Here is a 22,089-nt window from a genome sequence, read left to right as displayed (position 1 = left end):
GATCATAGCAACTGCAGACAATTATCATGTCAGAAAGAGATAATCATGTAGTTAAGTTCTGCTATCATCATTTTTACTGAGAAAGCCTTTCTGAACTTTACCCCTTTTGACAGCTGAAAACTTTGTTGTCATCTGAACCTCTTCTCCCATTCTGTTATCTAGTTGCCTCCATACCGATTGTACTCAAGTAAAAATTTGATGTTCTTTTTGGCATTTATTCTACAGTTATGGCAAGCCAAGCTTTTCTAGTTTCTTTCTGTATATCAGGTTTTCCATTTCCCTTATTGCTGCAGTCCTTCCATATTATCCAAATAATTCTCTTGACTCTAGATAGCCAAAATTCAAGTAACATTCCAGAAAATGACCTTCTTAAAACTACTGAAAAAAACTGCTTAATATGTCTTAGGATCTCAACTTTTTTGTTGTTTAACAGTCCACCACATGCAGATTTAATTACCCAGATCATTCTCTTCTTTACATAGGCTTCCTATAAAGCTCCCACCATGGAACAAAAATTCTTGAGTTTTGGTCCTTAAAGGCAGTATCTTAGATTCATAGAAGTGGTAAGGTTAGAAGGGACCTTCGGAGATCATCCAGTCCAACCTCCCTGCTCAGCAAGCTCATCTACAGCATGTTAGACAGGGTTGCATCCAGGCAGGCCTCGAAGATCTCCAGAGAAGGAGACTCCACAACCCCTCTGGGCAACCTGTGCCAGTGCTCCGTCACTCTCACAGGGAAGAAATTCTCCCTCACCTTCAGGCAGAACTTCCTGTGCTTCAGTTTCTGCCCAGTGCCTCTTGTCCTGTCGCATGGGGCAGCTGAAAAGAGTTTGTCCCCGTCCCCTTGACACCCTCCCTTCAGGTACTTGTACACACTGATCAGATCCCCCCTCAGTCTTCTCTTCCCCAGGCTGAAGAGGCCCAGCTCTCGCAGCCGTTCCTCGTAGGGCAGGTGCTCCAGCCCTCTGATCATCTTTGCAGCCCTACGCTGGACTCTCTCCAGTAGCTCCATTTCTCTCTTGTCCTGGGGAGCCCAGAACTGGACACAGGACTCGAGATGAGGCCTCACCAGGGCTGAGGAGAGGGGCAGGATCACCTCCCTCGACCTGCTGGCAACACTCTTCCCAGTGCACCCCAGCAGACCATTGGCCTTCCTGGCCACAAGGGCACATTGCTGGCTCATGGTCAACCTGCCATCCACCAGCACTCCCAGGTCTCTCTCTGCAGAGCTGCTCTCCAGTAGGTCAGCCCCCAGCTTGTACTGGTGCCTAGGATTATTTCTCCCTAGGTGCAGGACTCTGCACTTGCCCTTGTTGAACCTCAGGAGGTTCCTCTCTGCCCAGCTCTCCAGCCTGTCCAGGTCTCTCTGAATGGCAGCACAGCCCTCTGGTGTGTCAGCCACTCCTCCTAGCTCGATATCATCAGCAAACCTGCTGAGGAGGCACTCTGTCCCCTCATCCAGGTCACTGAGGAATAAGTTGAACAGGATGGGACCCAATACTGAGCCCTGGAGGATGCCAGTAGCAACAGGCCTCCAAGTAGACTCTATGCCTCCGATGACAGCCCTCTGAGCTCTGCCTTTCAGCCSGTTCTCAAYCCACCTCACTGTCCACTCGTCTAACCCACACTTCCTGAGCTTCTCTAGGAGGATGTTGTGGGAGACAGAGTCAAAAGCCTTGCTGAAGGTACACGACATCCGCTGCTCTCCCCCCCCATCTACCCAGCCAGTCATTCCATCATAGAAGGCTCTCAGATTGGTTAAGCAGGATTTCCCCTTGGTGAATCCATGATGACTACTCCTGATCACCTTCTTWTCCTCCATATGTCTGGAGCTGACATCCAGAATGAGCTGTTCCAYCACCTTTCCAGGGATGGAGGTGAGGCTGACTGGTCTGTAGTTTCCTGGGTCCTCCTTCTTGTCCTTTTTGAAGCCTGGAGTGACATTGGCTTTCTTCCAGTCCTCAGGCACCTCAGCTTTCTCTAACTGCCACACCTTTTACTTAAATGGCAAGAAAAACTCTTCCCAATAGCTTTAGCTTCTTAACTTCTGTTGCAAGGCTGTCTTTTGTACTTTGACTGTCGAGACGTAACTATCTTTACTATTCAATACCTATCTCTACTCATATTTTTAAATATGGAGATATTTCCTCCTTCCTTGGTCAGCATGCTAATTCCAGATAAAGCTGCATCTCTAACTTAGAGCTTCCCTCTGATGTTCATGATTCTTCAGTTCACCTGAATTTATTGATTAGCTTCTTTAATTTCACAAACTATTCTTTGGAAACCACAAAGCCCTTAAAAATATATGCAGATATAGTCTGTATTTAAATTAAACTAATCTGTACAAGAACTACACTGGAAGCATAAACCAGAAAGAGAGGCCCTGGTTCCTTCCAAGGCAAGGAAGATAGGTGTATATACATATGCATATATATAATGTATATATATACACACATACACACACACACACGTGAGGCCTTACTTTGCTTACTTTGAACAGCAGTTCTCCTCTATGAGTCCTATTGGTTATAGCCAGCAGCTTCTGTTACTTCTGATACTTACAGTAGTCTGAGCAAACTACATTTGAGAACCCCTACACTCCTGCATCAATATTCAATTCTGCTCAATCACTGCATTACCTGTTTTCTAAACAGCCTAAAGCCATTACAGCTGCCTTCTGCCTTACCACAGGTGGAGTCTTTTCAATAACGATATTGCTCAGATGACTATTACTGCCCTCATTACTATATGCCCATCTTTCTGGAATTCCTTTAGCTTCTACTATAAAACCATTTACCTAACTTTTGGTATGCCAATCCACATAAGGAGTCTCCCCACAACCTTATTCAACTATTTCTTTTCTTAAGGTTCCAATCAGACTCTGTTCCGAAAGGCTGCTGTATCAGATCCTCAACAAGTGTCCTAGGCAGGCTTCTGCATGTGAAGTCTTGGGAATGCAGCTTTCATTAAAACTACTGAATATGGGGCTGGAAGAGCTTGCATTCTTGATGCTAACAAGATCACAATAACCATCCATTTTGTTGAATGATACCAGCTTATGCCTTACCTGTGCCGTAATTTTTGCTGTAGCAGCTGCTGCAGCAACAGCTGCAGCTGGAGGTAATCCTCCTGGGGTAGCAGGTGTCAGGAGAGGCATTGGAGGAGTGACAGCTTTACCAACTCGGAGATATTGACCTCCAAGGTCAAAGAGGTTCATAGAAGAAACAGCATCTTGAGAAGACTGTGCTTTCTCATACTCTGCAGTAAGAGAGAGAAATGCTTACAAACGACCTTTTTGACTTGTAAACTCAACCACCACTCTCTCACTGGAGAACTTAGATTTATATTTGTGAAAGAAAAAAAAAAAAGAAAGAAAAAAGAGACCACTTAGAGCTCCAGTGAGAAGCCCCTCACCTCTCAGACCTCTTAATTTACTCATCTTATCCCTCTGATAATGCAAGCATTGTTAAAAAAAATAAGCACAGCAAGATCTCTCAACTAATTAGATTTCTAAATTCAAGCAGAGATCCCTCTCCAAATTTATTCCTATTCTGTAGTTTAAAGTAATTCTTCCACTAGAGTAAAAACAATGAAGATGATCCCAGTGACATTCTCTTCCCCACAATGAATACCAGATAGCCATTTTACCAATGAAACCATAGCCTTTGTGTTTTCCTGTTGTAGGATCCCTTGCTAGAGTGCAGGATTTAATCTTTCCAAAGGCCTCAAACACACTCTTGATGTCATCATCTGAAAGATCCTGATGAACAGATGCCACATAGATGCGGTTAAAAGCCCTTGCCTCTTCTGCTAGCTGGTCTATAATTGGTTGTGCCTGACCTATATTACTCGGTCTTCCAACCTGCAGAGAACACAGCAAATAGTCCAGTAAGCATTCTGAACAGCAGCATCACACAACTTGCCAAGACATACAGAAGGCAAAAATCAAGACAGCAGCTTGACTGTCTATTCAATTGTCATAGCCCATCATAACATCATAGAGTAGTAAAAGAGCAATAGTTAACTCTTAGCTCTGGTATACAGCCTGCTCTACAGGGTATTCCAGAATGACTGAGAGCCTAGACAGATCCCTCCACCATGTTTTTTCTAAACAAGCACTTATCTCCCCTTACCTATCAAACCAACTTCCAGGAGGCGAGAACAATACTGAAAGCAAGATAAAATGCTTCTACACCCTTCTTTTGAAGGCTCTTAAACACTGCTTGAAAATGGGCACTGCAAACATGCAGAATGCAGAGATGTAAGTGCAAAATATAAAACACTGCACTTGCAGAAAATGCTAGAGTTTCCCCCAAAGTTCCACCTTTTGCACAGTCATCTTTCTTATTGCCTGGAAAACCATAGCTGAAGTCCATTGTTTCTTTCAGTTTGTCCTGAGTATCTCCTTTTCATCTGGCAAGGGTGAACCATTACCTGAAGTCCCTTACACTAACAGGCACAACAAAAGCCAGATGTGACTTACCCATCATCCACAAGGCATAATATACTAAGAAGGCATAAAATACTAAGAAACTAAACTTCCATTTTTCCCTCAAAAGACTTCCATTTTATGTGCGTGGGGAGAAATGAGCCAGCATAAGCTTCTAGATTACAGAGGCACTCTGGAGGTTCCTCCTCATAGATCAAGGGGCCAAGAGCCACCACGTACTTAGTGGGTCAAACAGGAAGGTCCATCAGGTAACCTAAAACATATTTCCTTCCACAGCACAGTGCTATGGGAAGTATATCTAGCCATGAAACACTTTATTCACAGTAAAAAGAAGTAAGAAAATTCAAAGTATGCCTGCTACTCACCTTTATATTTCTTCCCCCCAGCATGACAGAGTTCATCTGTTCCAAGGCCAGCTGAGCAGCTTCAGGCACTTCATATTCCACAAAAGCAAAACCCTAGGACATAAGGATACTCTCACTGAATCATACCAATCTCAGCTTGTCTCAAATTAGTGTCAGCTAAGGCTGCCAAGACTTCCCATGTATCAGATTCCAATTATCATTGCCTGAGAAGGCTTTTCCCTAGAGAAGCTATTTATTAAAGCAGAAAACTGCAGCCTGAAGCACAGACCCATGTCCACCTGCTTCCCAGGCTTCTCATACCCAGAGGCCTAATAGAGGAAGGTCAGTGCATATAGGACTGCTAACTGCTCAGCATCTTTCAGACAAGCCATCTCTGTACACATCTGGTTCCCACTGCAGCACCCTGCAAAGCTAAGTAGAACAGGCAGCTACAAACATTTACCTTGAAGTCAATATGCTAAAGCAGCCTACTTTCTAGTTCAGACAAACGATAAATGCTCCTCCTTCTCTTGGACATAATCAAGAAGGCTTTAAGAATAAGAAAAAGTCATTACTCAAGCATTGTTAACCAACCTTGTGTTTCATTGTAACAGAATCCCAGGACATATCAATGCTTTTTATAGGTCCAAATGGGGCAAAAGCCTGACGAATGGTATCTTCTCCCAGTTCATAGTATATGGAACCCACATACACACGACACATGATGGCCAGGGCGCGCTGCCTCTGAGCTGCCATCTGTATTGGAGAGAAGAACTGGCTGGTTAGATTAGGGGGTGGTCATGGATGCCAGGACAACTCTTTTCCCTTCCTCCTTCCCTCCCAGGAGCTATGACCCAACAGCAGGTAGCTCCACATTGGCTGCAGCACAGCCTGGCACAGATGTAGTAATAACGAAGTATTTTCCTGCTCAATGCACAGACTGCTGGAGTGGATAGGCAGTACAGTTCACTCCCAGGGGGACACTCAATCTCTGATGGGGTCTGCCACCTCAGCAGCCTTAACTCCAATCCCAGTGATAAGGTCTAACCCACCCCAGCATGATCACATCTCCAGCAACATTTGCAGGAGGAGGAAATAACTTCATTCTAAGACAGCTTCCCCCTCCAGGCAGCAAAAGTTCCAATTCTAGCTATTATTAGCAATCCCTCCCATTCCCTCCCACAAGGGGCAGCAAGAGATCAAATACTGGGCACCATCTAGTCATTCCCCCCACCCACATCCTCCCAGGCAGCAAAGGTTCTGGAACTGGTACCTCCTCCCCACTCCCTCAAGCACCATACACCACCTCCTCCCCTTCCCCCCTCCCCAGACAGTACAAGATCCAGTACTAGGCACCACTTCTACTGCACAGTTCAAAAGCAAAGCAAAAAATGAAATGGTTAAATGAAATTTCTTAGTTAAGCGTGTGGTGCTAGTACCTATCACTGTCTGTTGTTACTAGCTCAAATACTTGTGCAACCCCCAATGACTCTGCCCTTATCAATCCTGGTGCAGAGAAGGTCTTTGTGCTATTTTCTCCTAAAATATACTGAAAACTTGTTTGCAATACAAACCTAGAAATTTCCTATAGCAGGTACCCCCAAAGCAGTATCCTTCAATTATTTTTCTCCCATATTGCATAGCTGCTGCTACTAATGAACATTATTCTAGGAAGATACTGTTTTCTAATAAAATCACAGGTTTGGCCAGCATATCGTATCAGCATGTCTCGAGACCAAGTCAGAAATGAAGCCTCTGTAGAGGCAACTCCTTACAATCAGCAAGACTGAATTATAGTGCACTGGAGGTATGCACAGGGCTTCATTCCTATTCTCCATGGAACAGATGGAACAAACAAAGTAGTAAAGGCTACAGACTGCTGAAGAGTAGGCAAAAGCAGCATTAAGCTTGATGCCTCTCTCTTTCCCCCAGTACTACAATGCTTGGCACCAAAGTATGGAGCTCTGAACAATCACCTCCTCCCCCCCTCAACACCACTTAGGAGGGTCTCCAATCAAGGCCTTTACAAGAGACCTACTTCCATAATGTTGGAACAAGCATGAGCACAATGAGAACAGACTTCTGACTTCTCTGGGGATGCTCAAACTCCAAYGGCAAAATAGAAGGGACAGCGATTTATCCATGACAGTCACAAAAGTGCGGACACAAACTATACCTGAAGAAATCCTCCTCCTACATAATACATGTATGTGAGCTGACACTGACTATAGGAAGAGTCTGAAAATGTAAGGGCACCAAGGTTCAACTCCTATTATTCCATGTGGCAGGGACACTAATCAGGAATGTTTCTCACCCCATACTTCTGCTCCTGAAGTGATATTAAACTTCCTTCTTGACTAGGTTTWAATATTTCACACAGTTAAAAATCATTTTTTTCTGATAGCTCTGCAGTGCTGCGAACTCAATGGACTACAGCACATGTACACACAGGACTGCTGACATGTTGTCTCCCAGATTCTCCAACACCTTCCCAGTTTTGGTGCATAAAAGCCAGTAATCAGTAGCCCGTACCCTATGTAGTGTATCCATTTAAGGTTTCAGAGCCATCACCATTCTAATCCCAAGCATCAGTAAGTTAAGTGCCTCACCCATGGTGCCACAGCCCGTGATACAAATGTAGTACTTTCCTAGGAGAGCTCTGACAAGACACCACAGCCTTCTACCAGGCAGAAGAATTTCCCAACTTCTGGAGGGTATACATACAAAGAGGATATTCTTTTCTTTTCAGTTATCGGTGCAACAGTAGCAAGAAAAATGGCATTTGTCTGCTCCCACGGGAGCGACCTTCACAGGAGAAAATCCACATCTTACTCTGCTGCACAGATCCTATCAAAACAGGTGGAGTGGAGTTAGGAGGAATCTGTTATACCTGCAATATATCAGAAATCTGGATCTATAAAAGACAGAGTTGAGCTGGACCATTAGGACTATAGGCACAACTGGACTGCTAACAGGAACCAGCAGCATTATGCTACAGGAATGATGCAATATATACCTGTGAACTAAGCACAGGACTAAGTGTCAAAAACTCACGAATAGAAATCTCATTTTTTCATTAGTCACATTTAGTAGTTTCGAGCTGTCCACTGGCCCTCTTTCCACCTATAAAATGGAGTTTAAGGTATCTGCCACTTTCATAAAGACAGCAGCAATATTTGTACCTATATATCTTATACAGATAATGTTGCTGTTAAGTGCTTGTCAGGGTTATTTTAAGGACAAGTCATAACATCATATTAGAATTCTGCTTTAAATGACATAGGTGATGCAAAAACATCACCCCCAAGCTTCAATTTTAATACAACGATGCCAGGAAACTGTGCTCATCTTGCTGATGCAACATGGAAAGTCTCGAGCTGTAATATTTGGAGAATTTTGGAGGATTAAATAGACATAAGGGGTTTTTTTTAAATCATAGTCAGTAGGATACCGCAATAGGAAGTTCAGGCTGCACTTCCTTCATGTAGGAATTGATGAACTCTGTCAACAGGAAAAAAAAATGTTGGACAGACGACTATTTATATTTTCTACATTCTTAATGGGCTTTGGGATGAAGCATTTCCTGAGGGTATCCTAGCTATACTGAACTGTACCACCACTGAATGATTCAGAGTAGACTCCTGCTTCTCCGTTCTGTCCCACTGGCAGTAGTCACTGACTCCCTATGGAGGGAGGGATGTCTTAGGAGAATTCACAGTATTAACTGTGCCCTTGAGGCTAATGAGAATTTAAACATTTCCTGTTACATTATCACTACCTGCTTTTCATCTGTTGCCCATGCACAAATGATAGAGGTTGCCAAAACAATTCAGCAAAACTGGTGGAGTTAATGTTATCAAGTAAGCATCTAGGTTAATAGGTTTCTTGGGCACCAGGGTTCAGAAAACAGTTGTGCCAAATTCATAGAGATGCATCCCTCTATTCCACTCCAAACTTACATCCCCTGATAAATTTTATTTTGGCTCCCCTGCTGACATGCTACCTACCGTGGCAGTGTTACAGGAGGGAAACCAGGTGATTAAGTTTTAGTGCGTCTGTCACTTTGGAGTGCAGACTTCCAGTTGCATTTTATACCAACCAGATACATTATATTCCAGCAAGATGGGAAAATATTTACAACTGAACCTTTGCATGCAGAGTGGAGTTTTTTGCACTTTTTGCAGTGGTCATTGTCCAACATGTGTAGGAAAAAGGAGGGGATGGATAATCCCAGGTAATTAAGCTCTTTGTGATGTCCAATTAGAAATTCCAGTGCTAAAGGACTGCACAGATTCTCTGAATAGTCCTGCAGTTCTGTTACTTTCATCCTGATATTACTTTGAAACATGCCATATTCACCTAGCCTGGAAACATGCACAGTAAGAACAGTCTTAAATCTGGGCTACAAAATGCTCTGCAAGCCTACAGTGCCCCAGTCCTCCCCAGCACCTTAGCTGCCAGGTCTCTGGTGCCGTGAGTTTGCTATGTAAGAAATTGCCCATTTGTGAGTTACCTTGGCAGTTAGTTTTAGGTCAGGACCTCAGAACTGTAGCATCCCTAGAAATGCAGCTCCCACAATTTCACAGGTGTGTTCAGAATTGTTCGAAATCTAAAGCTTTCTTTGCCAACTGACTCCAGGGCCCCGACTGCCAGTGCCACAGCAGACTGCACCCAGCCCAGGGTCTTCCTCTGGGGAGTTTACACTTTGCCTCTGCTTGTTGTGCTTGTCCATAACAGGTGGGTATGTGGGAGGGTTGTGCTGGGTTGAATTAATAGCATTGTATTACCGCTAAATACTTCCCCACTCTAGGCCCTGACTAAGACAAAGTGCCCAAGAAGAAGTGAATATGTCTATTGACCGATTGTAAAGGTGAGAGAGGATCTCCAAAGCCCATTGTCACTGCTGCCATCTGAAAGACAGTAAAGACAGAGTTCAGTCTGTTGGAGCTGAGCATACTATGGCTGTTTGTAAAAACTCAAGCAGAGCGGCGGCACAGGGACCCTGTGAGAGAGGCCTCTCCTTCCTTGCCCCTCACTGCCTGGTCCCAAGGACTGTCCAGCGCTGGGACCCTGCAGATTCCAGTCCCACCAGGTCAGGGTGGAGTTGTGCTGCTGCCACTGCCTCAGGAAGCAGGGTCTTCTCCCGGGGCGGGGGGACTCAAGGCAATAGTAACCTCTGTAACCACTGTCGTTGATTCACCCCCAGCATTTAAAAAGGAGCCCCTTGACTAGAACAGCCACTCAGAAACATGCACAGCCCTAAAAGGCCAGAGCTGCCTAATGTGGCAAGCACATCCACGTTGACACTTCATTGAAAAAAAAAAAAAATACCCAACACCCCGAACCATTATTCTGGGCTTCTTTGAGTAAAGACAGTAATATGTTCAAAAAAAAAAAAAACACTTCTGAAGGAAGGAGGAAAAACTTAAATAGCAGTTTAAGGATTCTCCCAGGACATAGGCATTCCAGCATTAGCAGGAATTGTCAATTTCTCTGAAAAGTTTGGTTGGCTGAATACAGCAGAGAAGGGGGGAAGGAAATGGGGTAACACTGTCAGTAATGCAAGAGACAGGCACCCTCTTGTCAAGGGGAAAGAGATGGTGTAAGGATACTGTTCCCAGTAACCCTAGACACCACGTGGGCTGAATGTGGAACCAGCAGTAGGTTCTTTGGCTTCTGGCTTTTCAAGAAGCATTTGACCGACCAAAAGGAAACAAAATTTCCCTCCAAAAGGAAACAAAATTTCCCTCCAACAGAAGAGAAATTCTTAAGAAAATTTACTGTTTGAATGTGCAAATTTGGGGGGCAATTTGCTAAGTCAGTAAAGGGAATTTCTTTAAAAGGCTGAAGACAGCATACTTCAATTTCCCCGTGGAAACAGAAGTGCAAGTACCTGGCTCCAGGCAGACCTCAGGGCTGTGCTCTGGTTCTAAGTGCAAAAAGAACTCCACCTTGTGGGGGAGAGCAAGAACAAAATAAGAATCTCAGAGAGTCTCTCACCTGCAAGTTGGTGAGCTGCTGTTGCTGGTGGGCGATGGTTTGCTTCACCAGCACACTCTTGATACTCTGTTCCATTGCATACTTCTTTGCCTAGAAGGAAATACAGACTCTGTAGTCACAGAACAATACTACAGAACAGGGAATGACATTTGACTTTACACCACAGTTCCCCAGAACCACACAACTGTCTGCCAATGGTGCTTTCCAGTGCTCCAGCCCTAAGCACTACAGCACTGTACATTAGCCAACGGCCAACAGCTTACTAATGTCTTGGTCTGTACCTTGGAGTCGCAAGCCCTGAAATACAGCATTATGCTTGAGCAGAGGACTGGATGAATTCAAGTCTGCAGCAGGCGCAATGTTAGGAAAGCAGCATGCACTACACACTTAGCATTTCCCCTCTTCCTCCCTCTGCCCCTTAGATCCCACCATAGCACCTTACCTGCTGGGATGAGGGCAGGACAGATAGCCTCCTTCAAGTCCTTTCCACTCAGAGAACATCTGGACAAAGAAGTTCTACAAAACGGAAGCGGGCTCCTAATCCTCATGCCCAGTCTCTGGACTGTGCGTTCCCCCTCCCCTTCCTTATCATATTTGGCCTATTCTAACTTCAAGGACCCACTGCTTTTGCTCACTAAAATGCTCCAGCTCTTCTCCTCCAGTTCCTGGCCTGCAGACACAAGGCTGATTTGTCTTTTTCATTCAGCCTTCTGAAATTTGACAAAGCCTGAGCTTAACACCCAATGATGTTGAAATGGAGGCTCTTTGTCAAGGGAAACCCATGTATGTGCCTACTCTCAGGGGATGGAACAGACACATTCAGCCAACCCCTCAGGCACCTGCTTTCCATGGCTGTACGTGTTTGGGAGGTGCCAGGGAACAGCAGGCTCTAAATCGTGGATTTGAGACGTGTGCTTCGAAAACCTGGAAACGGACAAGGGGATTTACATCTGTCAGCTATGGAGTAGCCAGAGGAAACGAGGTCGTTTCACACTGAGCGCCAAACAACACACACACAAGCAGCTTCAGCATTATGGGAACATTCATGCGAAGCCTACCTAGAACAATACTGTACTTCCCTCACCAGAATACAGAGGATACCTAGCCCACAGCTCCCACATTCCCTGGTTTTGTTCTCTTCCCCTCTTTTCCCAACTTTCCTCTCCTCTCAGCAAGCCAGGCATCACTCCTATCAGGAAAGCGAGCCAGAAGTCAGTAGTAACCTCCCCACAGTTGTATAAAACAGGACCAACAACCAGAAATCAGAGCGGGACTGAACTTTTATCTAGATTAAAACAGGTTGGCTCAAAGGCGCTGAAAATACTTGCTGCATGCTAACGGATCCCTTTACAATAATCTGGGAAGGGGCAAGGGGGAAAAAGTAGAGATATTTTGCAGTGTGTTCTATTGTGGATAGAGCAAAAGATCAGCTGGAGCATATTAGAAACCTATTCCTTGTGGTGTATGTAGGCTGCTCCTAGCAGTAACTTTGCAGTGGCTGCAAAATGTCTCAGAATCACAATGCGATCTCAACGTGTTATCTGTTTTGATTGACTTAACACCCCACCCAAAACCCCCAACAAATTCCCTAACATGTCCTCCAAAAGCAACTACAAACTCCTAAACTAAAATAAACAATATTTGGACACAAATTTAAAAGAGTGCATCTACACACAGCATGGCCATTATCCGATACATATCCTTGGCAGATGAGTTTCCTTTTATAAGAAAAGTAATAGATGGTAGTGTTTAAAAAAAAAAAAAGTGCTAGGAAAAAAATGTATACATCAGCTTTACTCACTTTCTGGAGAGCTTCCTGCTGTTCAGGTGTGAGGGGAGGAAGCCCCAGTTTAGCTGCTGTGCTTTGTCCATTTTCCATCTTTATGGACTCTGTACCCTGAGAAAATAAGAAATACTTATGAAAACTGTTCTCACACAAGTTTCCACTTTCCTTGTTCACAGAAACCCGGTGCACTTAATGTCAATAAAAAGTCTCCCCAACCTATTCATGCAAACCTGTTCTTTAATATCCTAACCACTTCCAATAGGGACATTATGCCATCAACCATACAAACTAATGTACATGCTGGATAGTTTGTTTAAAATTTTCCCTAATTTTCCTCTTTTCAGTAAAAAAGTAATGCCCAGCTTTCACTCTTATCATCTCCATCTTATCTCTCAACAGTTAAATCCTCTATTGAATATCCTTATTTCCTCTTTCTGTCTTCTCCTATATCAGTTTATTTTTCTTGGTTTTTCAAATTCTCTTTTTAAAAAAAATCTCTGAGATTTCTAAACTTCACATACTGTTCTAGGCACTGGCTCACAAAGAAGCACTATTCTCGTACTTGATTTGATGCATATTGCCTGCACATGCAAATTCCCACCCTCAACATCAGAACAGGCCTAGAAAGAAGCTTCTGGAAACATGTGTAGCTAACAAACATTACTCCTATTCGTGCTTTGGTATTCTACTACTTCATTTCATGATCATGTTTTCCCCAGAAGTGCCTTCCTGTGATATAATTGGTCAGTTATTCCTACTATGTTAAGGAACAGTCGGTTTCTCTAAGGTATGCACGTTAATCTGGTTTCGCTGAAAGCAATTCAGCAGCTTTTCTGGTAAGCGCCTGCCAACTTCTATCTTCAGGATAGTATTCTAAGACATCCCCAAAAATGCCACCATGTAATTGCTGGTCAAAATTGGGGTCATCATTAAAAAACTATTAATGGACATCTCAGTTTTCCAGTAATTGTGATGTACTCTGTAACAAGAAAGCTATAGGAAAAACAAAGGACAGACCTATCCAATTCTCTTGGCATTGCAAAAAAAAAAAAAAAAAAAAAAAAAAAAAAAAAAAAATCTCTCTTGGAAAAAGATATACCAAAGTAATTGGTAGTTTAGTACAAGAAACAGTGTTATGCCCATTAGTTTGATTCCCAGTCACTCAGAAGAAATTATTTGCTTACAGCACTCACAGCACTGGCTAACAACTTAGAAGTTTATTGCAGGTAGAAGCAGTTCTGAAAGATCACTCCACCAGAGAAAGTTTTACAGGTGTATCAAGATCCTACTAATATGGAGGACCAAAATGGAGATCAGTTAAGGAAAAAAAAAAATGCTTCTTGGCTGCATCTTACGTTTCAGAGAGAAAAAACACAGTCTTTCAGAAGCAAAAGATTCTGGGGCATGGTTACATAGAAAGTGCATCTTACATTGCATCCCCTTTATCCTACCACTAGGCGAAGGCAACACATTAATAAACACATGAGCTGCTGCATCTCTCAACAAGACAGAACAGAACTGTCAGATACGCTTAATATTAGCTGAGTGTTTCAGGTAAAAGTACACACACATTTCCATGAAGAAAGACATAGGCTGCACATCTGCTCAGGAGAGTATAACCCAATTCCTACTTTATGTCTATTGCAGTAACATTCAGTAGAGACCAGTCACTCTTTCTCCAGAATCAATAGCTTGCTTGATGGCTCCATTTTTCTCTTACAGTATTTTCATATTTGCTCTATATATTGATGCATAGAATGTTTGGTTTGTGACAGGGAAGAAAAGTGAAAAGTAGTCAAAGGATAACTTAACCAGATGAACTTTTTTACATAATAAACACAGACACCACCTAAACACAAATGGAGCTCAAGCATGTTCACATGGTGCTATTTAGGGTAATCATTTAGATGTAAAATAAATAAATACATTATAACATAAATCCCCAAGTTGACTAAGATAGCACAAAAGACAAAAGCAGAAACTTCTTATGTATTCTCAGAATGCATTTTGGGGGCACAGGCCCAAGAAAACGACTCTTGAGTCATCCCACTACAAAGAGATGGGATACAGGGCACAACAGCCCCCAAATTCAAGGCCTCCTGAACAGTCTGCTTTCTCCACAGTAATTATAAGACAGACCTGTAAAAGCAGAAGCTCAAATGTGACAACCCTTAAATACCACAAACATTAAGTACCATGAAGGCTGCAATCCCAGCTATATTTTTTGGCTCATTTTCTCCTGCTGCTCATATACTAGATGCACGATGTGAGATGGTAGAGCTCTTTACAGTGACTCTCCTCACAGATGGAGTCAGCTGACACTCTTCTTGCATGTTACACCTACTTGTCCCCAGAGAAGGGCTGCCACAAATCTTTTTTCCCCAACTGATCTGATGTAAAATTGATGCTAAATGCTGCTTAGTCAGCTCATTAACCAATTTTTCTATTTTAATCTCTGCATATAAAGTGGGGTCATATGCCTTTTAAGCAGATAATCCCTAATTACTGCATGCAGGAAATAGCTGTTCTACAGTGCACACATGAATAGCCAGCCCCATGTACATTACCTGATATGTTCTGGCATACTAAATTTAACRATTGCCATGACATTATCCAGTTATTATTTATCCTGAGAAGTTCCAGCAATTCATTTACCTAAACAGTAGTGACTAAAGTATCCTATCAAACTACAGACTTTTGACGAATAAGCGTTTATGTTTTTCAAACAAATCTGGGGTAGAATCTTATCCGTTTGCCGTGAAGATGCAGAGTTCCATTCATATGGACAGACTGCACCTAGGGGAACTTCACCCTTCCCACTACTTTAATTGGCATGAAAACACAGTATAGACTGGCAGAAAATCATAAGATTTTCATGCTCAGCAAGACCTCTGAATGCATTTTTGATGATCTTGGCCAAGCCAAGTTAGAGTAGGACTGCAACAAAGGAAGAAACAAGAGTATGAGTAAAGCAAGGTCAGCAAGTTTGCTGGAATTAGTTTCACAATCTTACTGTCTTCTCAGTTTAAAGTAGTAGGATAAGATGATCAGAGGAGTGTAGCATCTCCCTTACAAGAAAAGGCTGCGAGAGCTGGGGCTGTTTAGCCTGGGGAAGAGAAGACTGAGAAGAGATCTTGTCAAGGGCAACAAATATCTGAAAGGAGGGTGTCAAGAGGATGGGGCTGGACTCTTTTCAGTGGTACCAAGCAACAGGAGAAGAGGCAACAGGCACAGACTGAAACACAAAGTTGCACCTGAATATGAGGAGGAATTCCTTTACTATGAGAGTGACAGAGCACTGGAACAGGTTGCCCAGAGAGGTTGTGGAGTCTCCTTCTCCAGAGAGATTCAAAACTTGCCTGGATGCAAGCCTATCTGACACACTCTAGGTGACCCTTCTTGAGCAGGGGGGTTGGACTAGATAATCTTCAGAGGTCCCTTCCAACCTCAACCATCCTGTCATTCTGTGATATGGACTTTTTTGGTCATGTAAGTTCCATCTATATCATCTATCAAAAATAGAACTAATTTCCTCTCTTAAACCAGTGTTCAGTCAACCACTTAAGATACCAGAACAGATAAACATTTAAATAACAGATTTTTAGTAGGCTGAATAGAATTTGCAGTTGTGTCTGTGAACACTATTGGTATCAGTATAAAAATTATCAGGGGAAAATTTTAACTTAATAGCAGAACACAAGAATTTAAATACATCTCTTACTGCAAAATTTCTACTAGATTAGATCATTTGTTCCCATGTACCAGTGACTGCAATCTGCATGCAGGTTACACTGCCTCTTTCTTCTTCACTCATGCTTTTAAGGGCAAGAATTAGGAGCTCACCTACTTTGAAAGCAAAGAATGCTGTAAGCATGAGTTCACTAATGTTCAGAGTATATTTTATATCCTAAATCATTCTTCTCTCTTGTTTTACAGCAACAATTGACACTTTCAGTCTTGTGCATTCAGAGTTTCAAGTTCACTGTAAGGGATTTGTGAACATTTTCTAGGTTCATGAACATGGAGTGGATGCCCAATAAATCCTTCTAGTACCACCTACTGTACAAGTATCTGAATACAGTATTCTAGAGTTACAAATACTTTACCGGTCCCTTTAAAGTGAAATTCACAGCTACATTAAATAACATACATGGACACACAGTGGAAAAAATACAATGAAAGAAAGCTGACACACTAAGAACAGAGGTAGTTGGGACCACTTCATGCCTCCAACGGCATAAGTGGAGAACTCAAGTGCACAGTACTGATCAAAAGATACTATTGCATAGCCCACATACCAATCAAAACCAAGAAATATCAACAAAGCAATGCCACAACAGTGATCGGTGTGGTCAGTAATGTCAAAGACAGGAGGGCCACACCATCGTCATCATTGTTACATCTTCATTAATTTTGATTGTCAAAAGTTTTTTTTTTTTTTAATCATACTAGTTCTTAACCAATTGGCTACAAAGTTTTCCTGCCTCCTCTTATTTATATTTTATGTATATGCTATTGTACAGTCMGCTCCAGAAACATCCATAGTTTTTTACTGGTAATTTAAAAAATAACCAAAATCAGGTTTTTCTATTGCTGTTCTTATTTCCCCTCAACTTTTAAAGTTAATTTTATCACAGTTTAGGAGCTATAAGATTGAAGACATGAGAAATGCAGTGGAAAGGACATCAAGTTTAACTGTTCATAACAAAGAAGCCACTTCAATGACCATAAGTTGATATGATTCAAAAAAGTAACAGAGAATATTACTTACTTAATGTAATTTAGAAGTAGTACAAACTCATGAAATTACATAGCTTCAGAATATTGGTTGCTAACATCCGATTTCCACCATGGAAGAAAGAAACAAAACCAAAGATGAAGTAATCCAGAAGTCAGAGTATCCAAGAATCTAGACTCAGACACTACTGAACCTGGTTCCAAGCTCTGGGCTATCCCACAACCCTCTATAGAGAAACCAAAGATGCATGCTTTTCTTGATCAACAGTACAGCTATATTAAAAACTTGATATCAACTACCCTTTGAGAGTTTCTTCAAGGAAGACCATTACCCCCTCTGTTACTCAAGTCTATCTAAAAAGCAGAGAAAAGATGTGGTGTAAAATCTCTATCATTCACAGTAAACTGAGACCATTGCCTCTCTCTTTTCTGTCACATTAGGACAATAATACTATCATGAAAACGTTCACCACACCTTATAATTAATTCAAGTCTGCTGAGCAGCAATGTAACAGTAAATGTTGAAAAGCTCTTGATGCTTTACACTAACAATAGCCACCTTGAGAACTGCCTTATTTTAACACACTGAGACAGGAGGGAACAAGCAAAATAGGAGCAAAGAAGAAAACAGAAGTGAGAGAAGGCGAGCTTCTTTTCAAAGGGAAATAAATAGAAACTGGATACCTTTTGCTATGAGCACTGCTTCTGAGCGTTGCTTGGCCTTTTAAGGTGGTTTGAACTCCCAAGAGTTCAGGCACACTCGTTGGAAATTTATTACATGGATGAGAATTTCTCTAAAGTATAAACACACACAAGAGAAAAAAAGAAAAATACAGAGTCTTGTTTATTTTAGAACCATGACCAACAAATAACACAAAGATTAAATAAGACAGAGGGGAAAAAGCATTGATGATATCATTGAAGTCATTAATGAACAAGAAGCTTCTCTTAAAAAGTACTTGGCGAATACAGAATACACTCAGTTTAATCCCTGTGCTGAACACTTTCATATTAGAAAACTTCACATCAGTAGTGAAGCTGAAAGAACCACCACTTGAGTGTCAGGGGAAAGGCAGTGTTTTCATTCTCATGTTAGGCTTTTTTCCAAAAAAGTTGCACCTCATGTACATAAATACATTTAAGGACTTAGCCGGCTTGCTATCTAAGTCTTTGTCAATTCAGGTGTAATCTCCATAACTCTGTAAACATTTTTGTGCACACTGATGTTGGTTTATTCCTGAATTACCTTAGAAGCTACTCCTTTTCACTCCTCTTAGACCGCTTTTTTTTCAGATGGGAAGGAATGACAGTGTTAGCAAACTATTTCTTCTGTTACTGTAAGCATGTGCAACTAAATACTGCCAAAATCTAAAGCATAGGACATGTTCAAGTTTTCCACTAGTCTTGTCAGATATGTTCTAGAGAGAATGGAGGCTCTTTGAAAGGCTTAAATATCTGCCCAGTGTGTCATCTTTCTAGCGTCCCATGACTGTACTGCTTAAACGGCCACTTATTGAAAAAGTAAAACTTTTAAATGAACAAGCAAATTCTATGACAAAATTTCATTAATGCTCTCCAGTAGCATACCTCTCTCTCTCTCTCTCTCTCTCTTTTTTTTTTTTTTTTTTTAAAGTATTGTGGAAGAAAAGAGAGAGAGAGAGAAAATTTAAAAAAATAGAAAGTGACCTATGTACCCCTGAAACAATTCCTTGCAATGCCTTCTCACTGCATTCAGTAGAACTCCTCCCAGTTAGATCAGCACTGAAGAACAAAGTAAATCTTCTACAGGTTATACTTCTACATGCAATATGCTCTGCATTGTCATTTATCTATCTTGCAGCCCAGAAATCACAGGTATCTCACTTAATTTCTGACTCTCCTCAAAGGCAGAAAACTGCTGCTTGTTCCTGACAATCACAATACAGTGCTAGAATAAATCAAGACGCACATGGTCCTCTTTCTCTCAATTACACACAGCAAACAAATATGTAATCTTCCCTTCCGGAAGGGTTCACTGCTTTCCCTGACCACTACCTCATCTACTAACTGATAAATCCTTCAACTAATCCCTCCAAATGTAACACAGTAAGTACGGCCGGAGAACTTGCATATAATTTCAATGGCAGTGCTGGACTCCCTTAAATCACAGGTTCTCACCACCACCTGCTCTTAGCAAGAGACAGCTCTCATCCTTGTACTTGATACTTCCAGGCTCCAAAATGACTTTTGCTACTCAATGTCTTACATCATAGCATACAAAAGAGTTTACTCCCAAAAGGAAACTAATGAAATTCAAGGAGGTCAAATATGACATCCTGCACCGGTACAGTCCAAAGAGCCACGCTGTGAGAGGTCAGAGCATCCTATTGGTCAGATAGGTAAACGTAAGTCAGCCTTTCTTGCTGCCAGGGTGCACTACCAACTGCATCCTGGGCCACATCAACAGACACAGAGCCAACTGAGTGTGGGAAGTGATTACCCCACTCCACTCAGCTCTCATTAGATCACGTCTAGATACTGTGTCCCTTTTGGACCCCCCTCCCCACAAAACACTAACAAACTGGAAGGAGCCCAACACATGGCCACCAAGACAGCTGAGGGGTAAATGCACTTGCCATGTCAGGAGAGGCTGAGGGAACTGAACTTGAACTAAATAATGCTCAAGATTATTGTAGTAACCTGTGATGTTGTACACAAAAAAAAAAAGGCTTAGTAAGTAGTAATCAGTAACTATTTTCACAAACAATTCATTCATTAAACCCCACTTAAGAAGTTCTCACCCTAAGTTAAAGCCTCACAGTTGATTCAGCACTTGGCACAGGTGAAGGTAGAACCCTCTAGAATGTGGAGTAAGAAAAAATGTGGTGAATGTAAACAGCAAGAATCTCCTAAGGTAGACTTCCTGCAGACCATTCCTCTCACTCACCAACTGAGAATTCAACTGTTTGTATAGCCAGCCGAGCAGGCAGAAATTTTACACGTACATGCTTTTCCCTCAAAAAAGTTTACAGCTCTGCTTAAAAATTAACCATCTCAATAAGAGGTATTCACTATAAACTCACCTTAGCCTCATTAAATTAGAAACAGATTCAGTGTACAGACTGCTTTCCCCAAAGCAGTTAAAAGAGAATCTTGTAACTATAACATCAGTGCTCCAAAACTGCACAAAAATATCTTTAAGTGAATTTAGTTTTGGTTAAAAAAAAAAAAAAAAAAAAATCAACCATCACTGAATTCACAAATAATGTGCATCCTTCCTATAGGAAAGGACCTGTTATTTCACACAGCTGTGATTTCAAGAAGATAACACAAACGACACCAGGTAAGCAATTGCACATGAGTGTATTATGTGGTGGGAAAAAGGACTAATAATATTACAGAACACAGAGGAGTAACATTGTAGAGGTTTTGTCCTTATCTCATCAGTTCCATTCCATTTAGAAGAGACATATTGTTAAAAAAAAAAAAGTAAATATCAAAAATTAACTGTCAAGAGTCTAAAAAGGCTGTAGGGAAGACAAAGAAGTGATCTAAGTGCAAATAAATAAATAAGTATTCAGGAGATGGAAAAACTATGTAAATACCAAAATGATAAATGCTGCAAGTCACTCTGAGGTATCACTGGAGGTGCAGAGAATATCATGCATTAAAGGACCATTTACAGTGAAAACATATCAGGGACCAATGTCTAAAGTTRTGACATGCAATATCATCATCCACTATGTCACCACAAGTGGCATATATAAATAATTCACTACATGTTATAGTGAGATATATTGCTAGCGATAGCAGTACAGAAACTATGAAATATTTCCAAAACGCAAAAAAAGATTTGTTACAAAAGCAGGTCAAAAGAAAAAATTAAATATACASAGCCCTGAACTACTTTACACTCATCCTTACAAGCTTCATGAAAAGCACAGTTATATTTTCTATGCTAAAATAACTATATTTCTCCTGTAAATATCATAACTGAATTTAGGTCTCAAATTCATATATACAACTACTTGCTGCAACACTAACTGATTTGCAGTTAAGATTAAGAATGGTTAGTTTGACTAACTTTAACAGTTTAGTGAATTAAACTATAATTCAGCATCTGGAAGAGAAAGGTTCAGTCCTATTTCTTCAATCACTCATACTGTTTTTTGGTATACGCTTGACCACTGTCAAACATATACTGTCAACCTTGTCTCAGCAGCTGAGCAAAGTTTTGCTCTGGTTTCTTCATGAAGAAGTTATTTATGACAAAGTTATTCCTTGTTCCAAGAGAATAATCATGATTTTCTATTTCCAATGGCTTACTTAGGAACTCTAGACATGCTGCAAGTAGCATCATCCATTGCAATACAGATAGCAAAGCACTACAGCCAATGACAGTACAGTCATTTCTACTTTTTGCTTCTGAATGATAGTGAGGTTCTATTATGGTAACACCTGCAGGGACAGCAGAATCAGAAGCAAGTGTTGGAAAAAATACGCAAAGGAAAGAAGAGAGACAGTAGGTAAAACCAGTTCAGAATAACAATGGAGTGGGCCACAACAGTAACATTCTGGATAACACAATATGGTAATAGAAACATTTTATCATTATCACTATCATTTGGCATGAAGTTATAGGTGCAGAACTACATATATTTTATCAGTATATATCAGTTTATATGTATGCATACATATACACAAAAATACATAAAATCAGTTTGGTATACAGCATAATGTTTGCCTCTATCTAAAATTCAAATAAGAAATAAGGACCGTTTTTCCTCAGTGGTA

The 22,089-nt window shown here is 41.4% G+C and overlaps 1 protein-coding gene across 3 annotated transcripts in view; it reads right to left on the bottom strand.

Moving 5' to 3' along the window:
* PUF60 (poly(U) binding splicing factor 60) overlaps window positions 1-22,089 on the bottom strand; it is a 29,705-nt gene that overhangs the window by 3,805 nt on the left and 3,811 nt on the right. The window contains exons 2-9 of one of the 3 annotated variants that reach the window (XM_085316184.1): window positions 18,001-18,110; window positions 12,595-12,690; window positions 10,794-10,883; window positions 9,653-9,703; window positions 5,388-5,549; window positions 4,815-4,907; window positions 3,648-3,861; window positions 3,067-3,257 (exon numbers count right to left, since the gene is read on the bottom strand). In XM_085316184.1, coding sequence (XP_085172310.1) covers window positions 3,067-3,257; window positions 3,648-3,861; window positions 4,815-4,907; window positions 5,388-5,549; window positions 9,653-9,703; window positions 10,794-10,883; window positions 12,595-12,672 — 879 coding nt within the window. In that variant the 5' untranslated portion in view covers window positions 12,673-12,690; window positions 18,001-18,110. The remainder of the gene's footprint in view (window positions 1-3,066; window positions 3,258-3,647; window positions 3,862-4,814; window positions 4,908-5,387; window positions 5,550-9,652; window positions 9,704-10,793; window positions 10,884-12,594; window positions 12,691-18,000; window positions 18,111-22,089) is intronic. The other 2 variants (XM_085316181.1, XM_085316182.1) reach the window with 2 other exon arrangements.

The sequence above is a fragment of the Rhea americana genome, unplaced genomic scaffold (genome assembly GCF_003343005.1).
Source record: "Rhea americana isolate MKP2758 unplaced genomic scaffold, rheAme1 scaffold_456, whole genome shotgun sequence".
In the NCBI taxonomy this organism is placed as follows: Eukaryota; Metazoa; Chordata; class Aves; order Rheiformes; family Rheidae; genus Rhea; species Rhea americana.
Note: the sequence above shows the minus strand (reverse complement) of the source record. Positions and strands in the feature narration are given on the sequence as shown.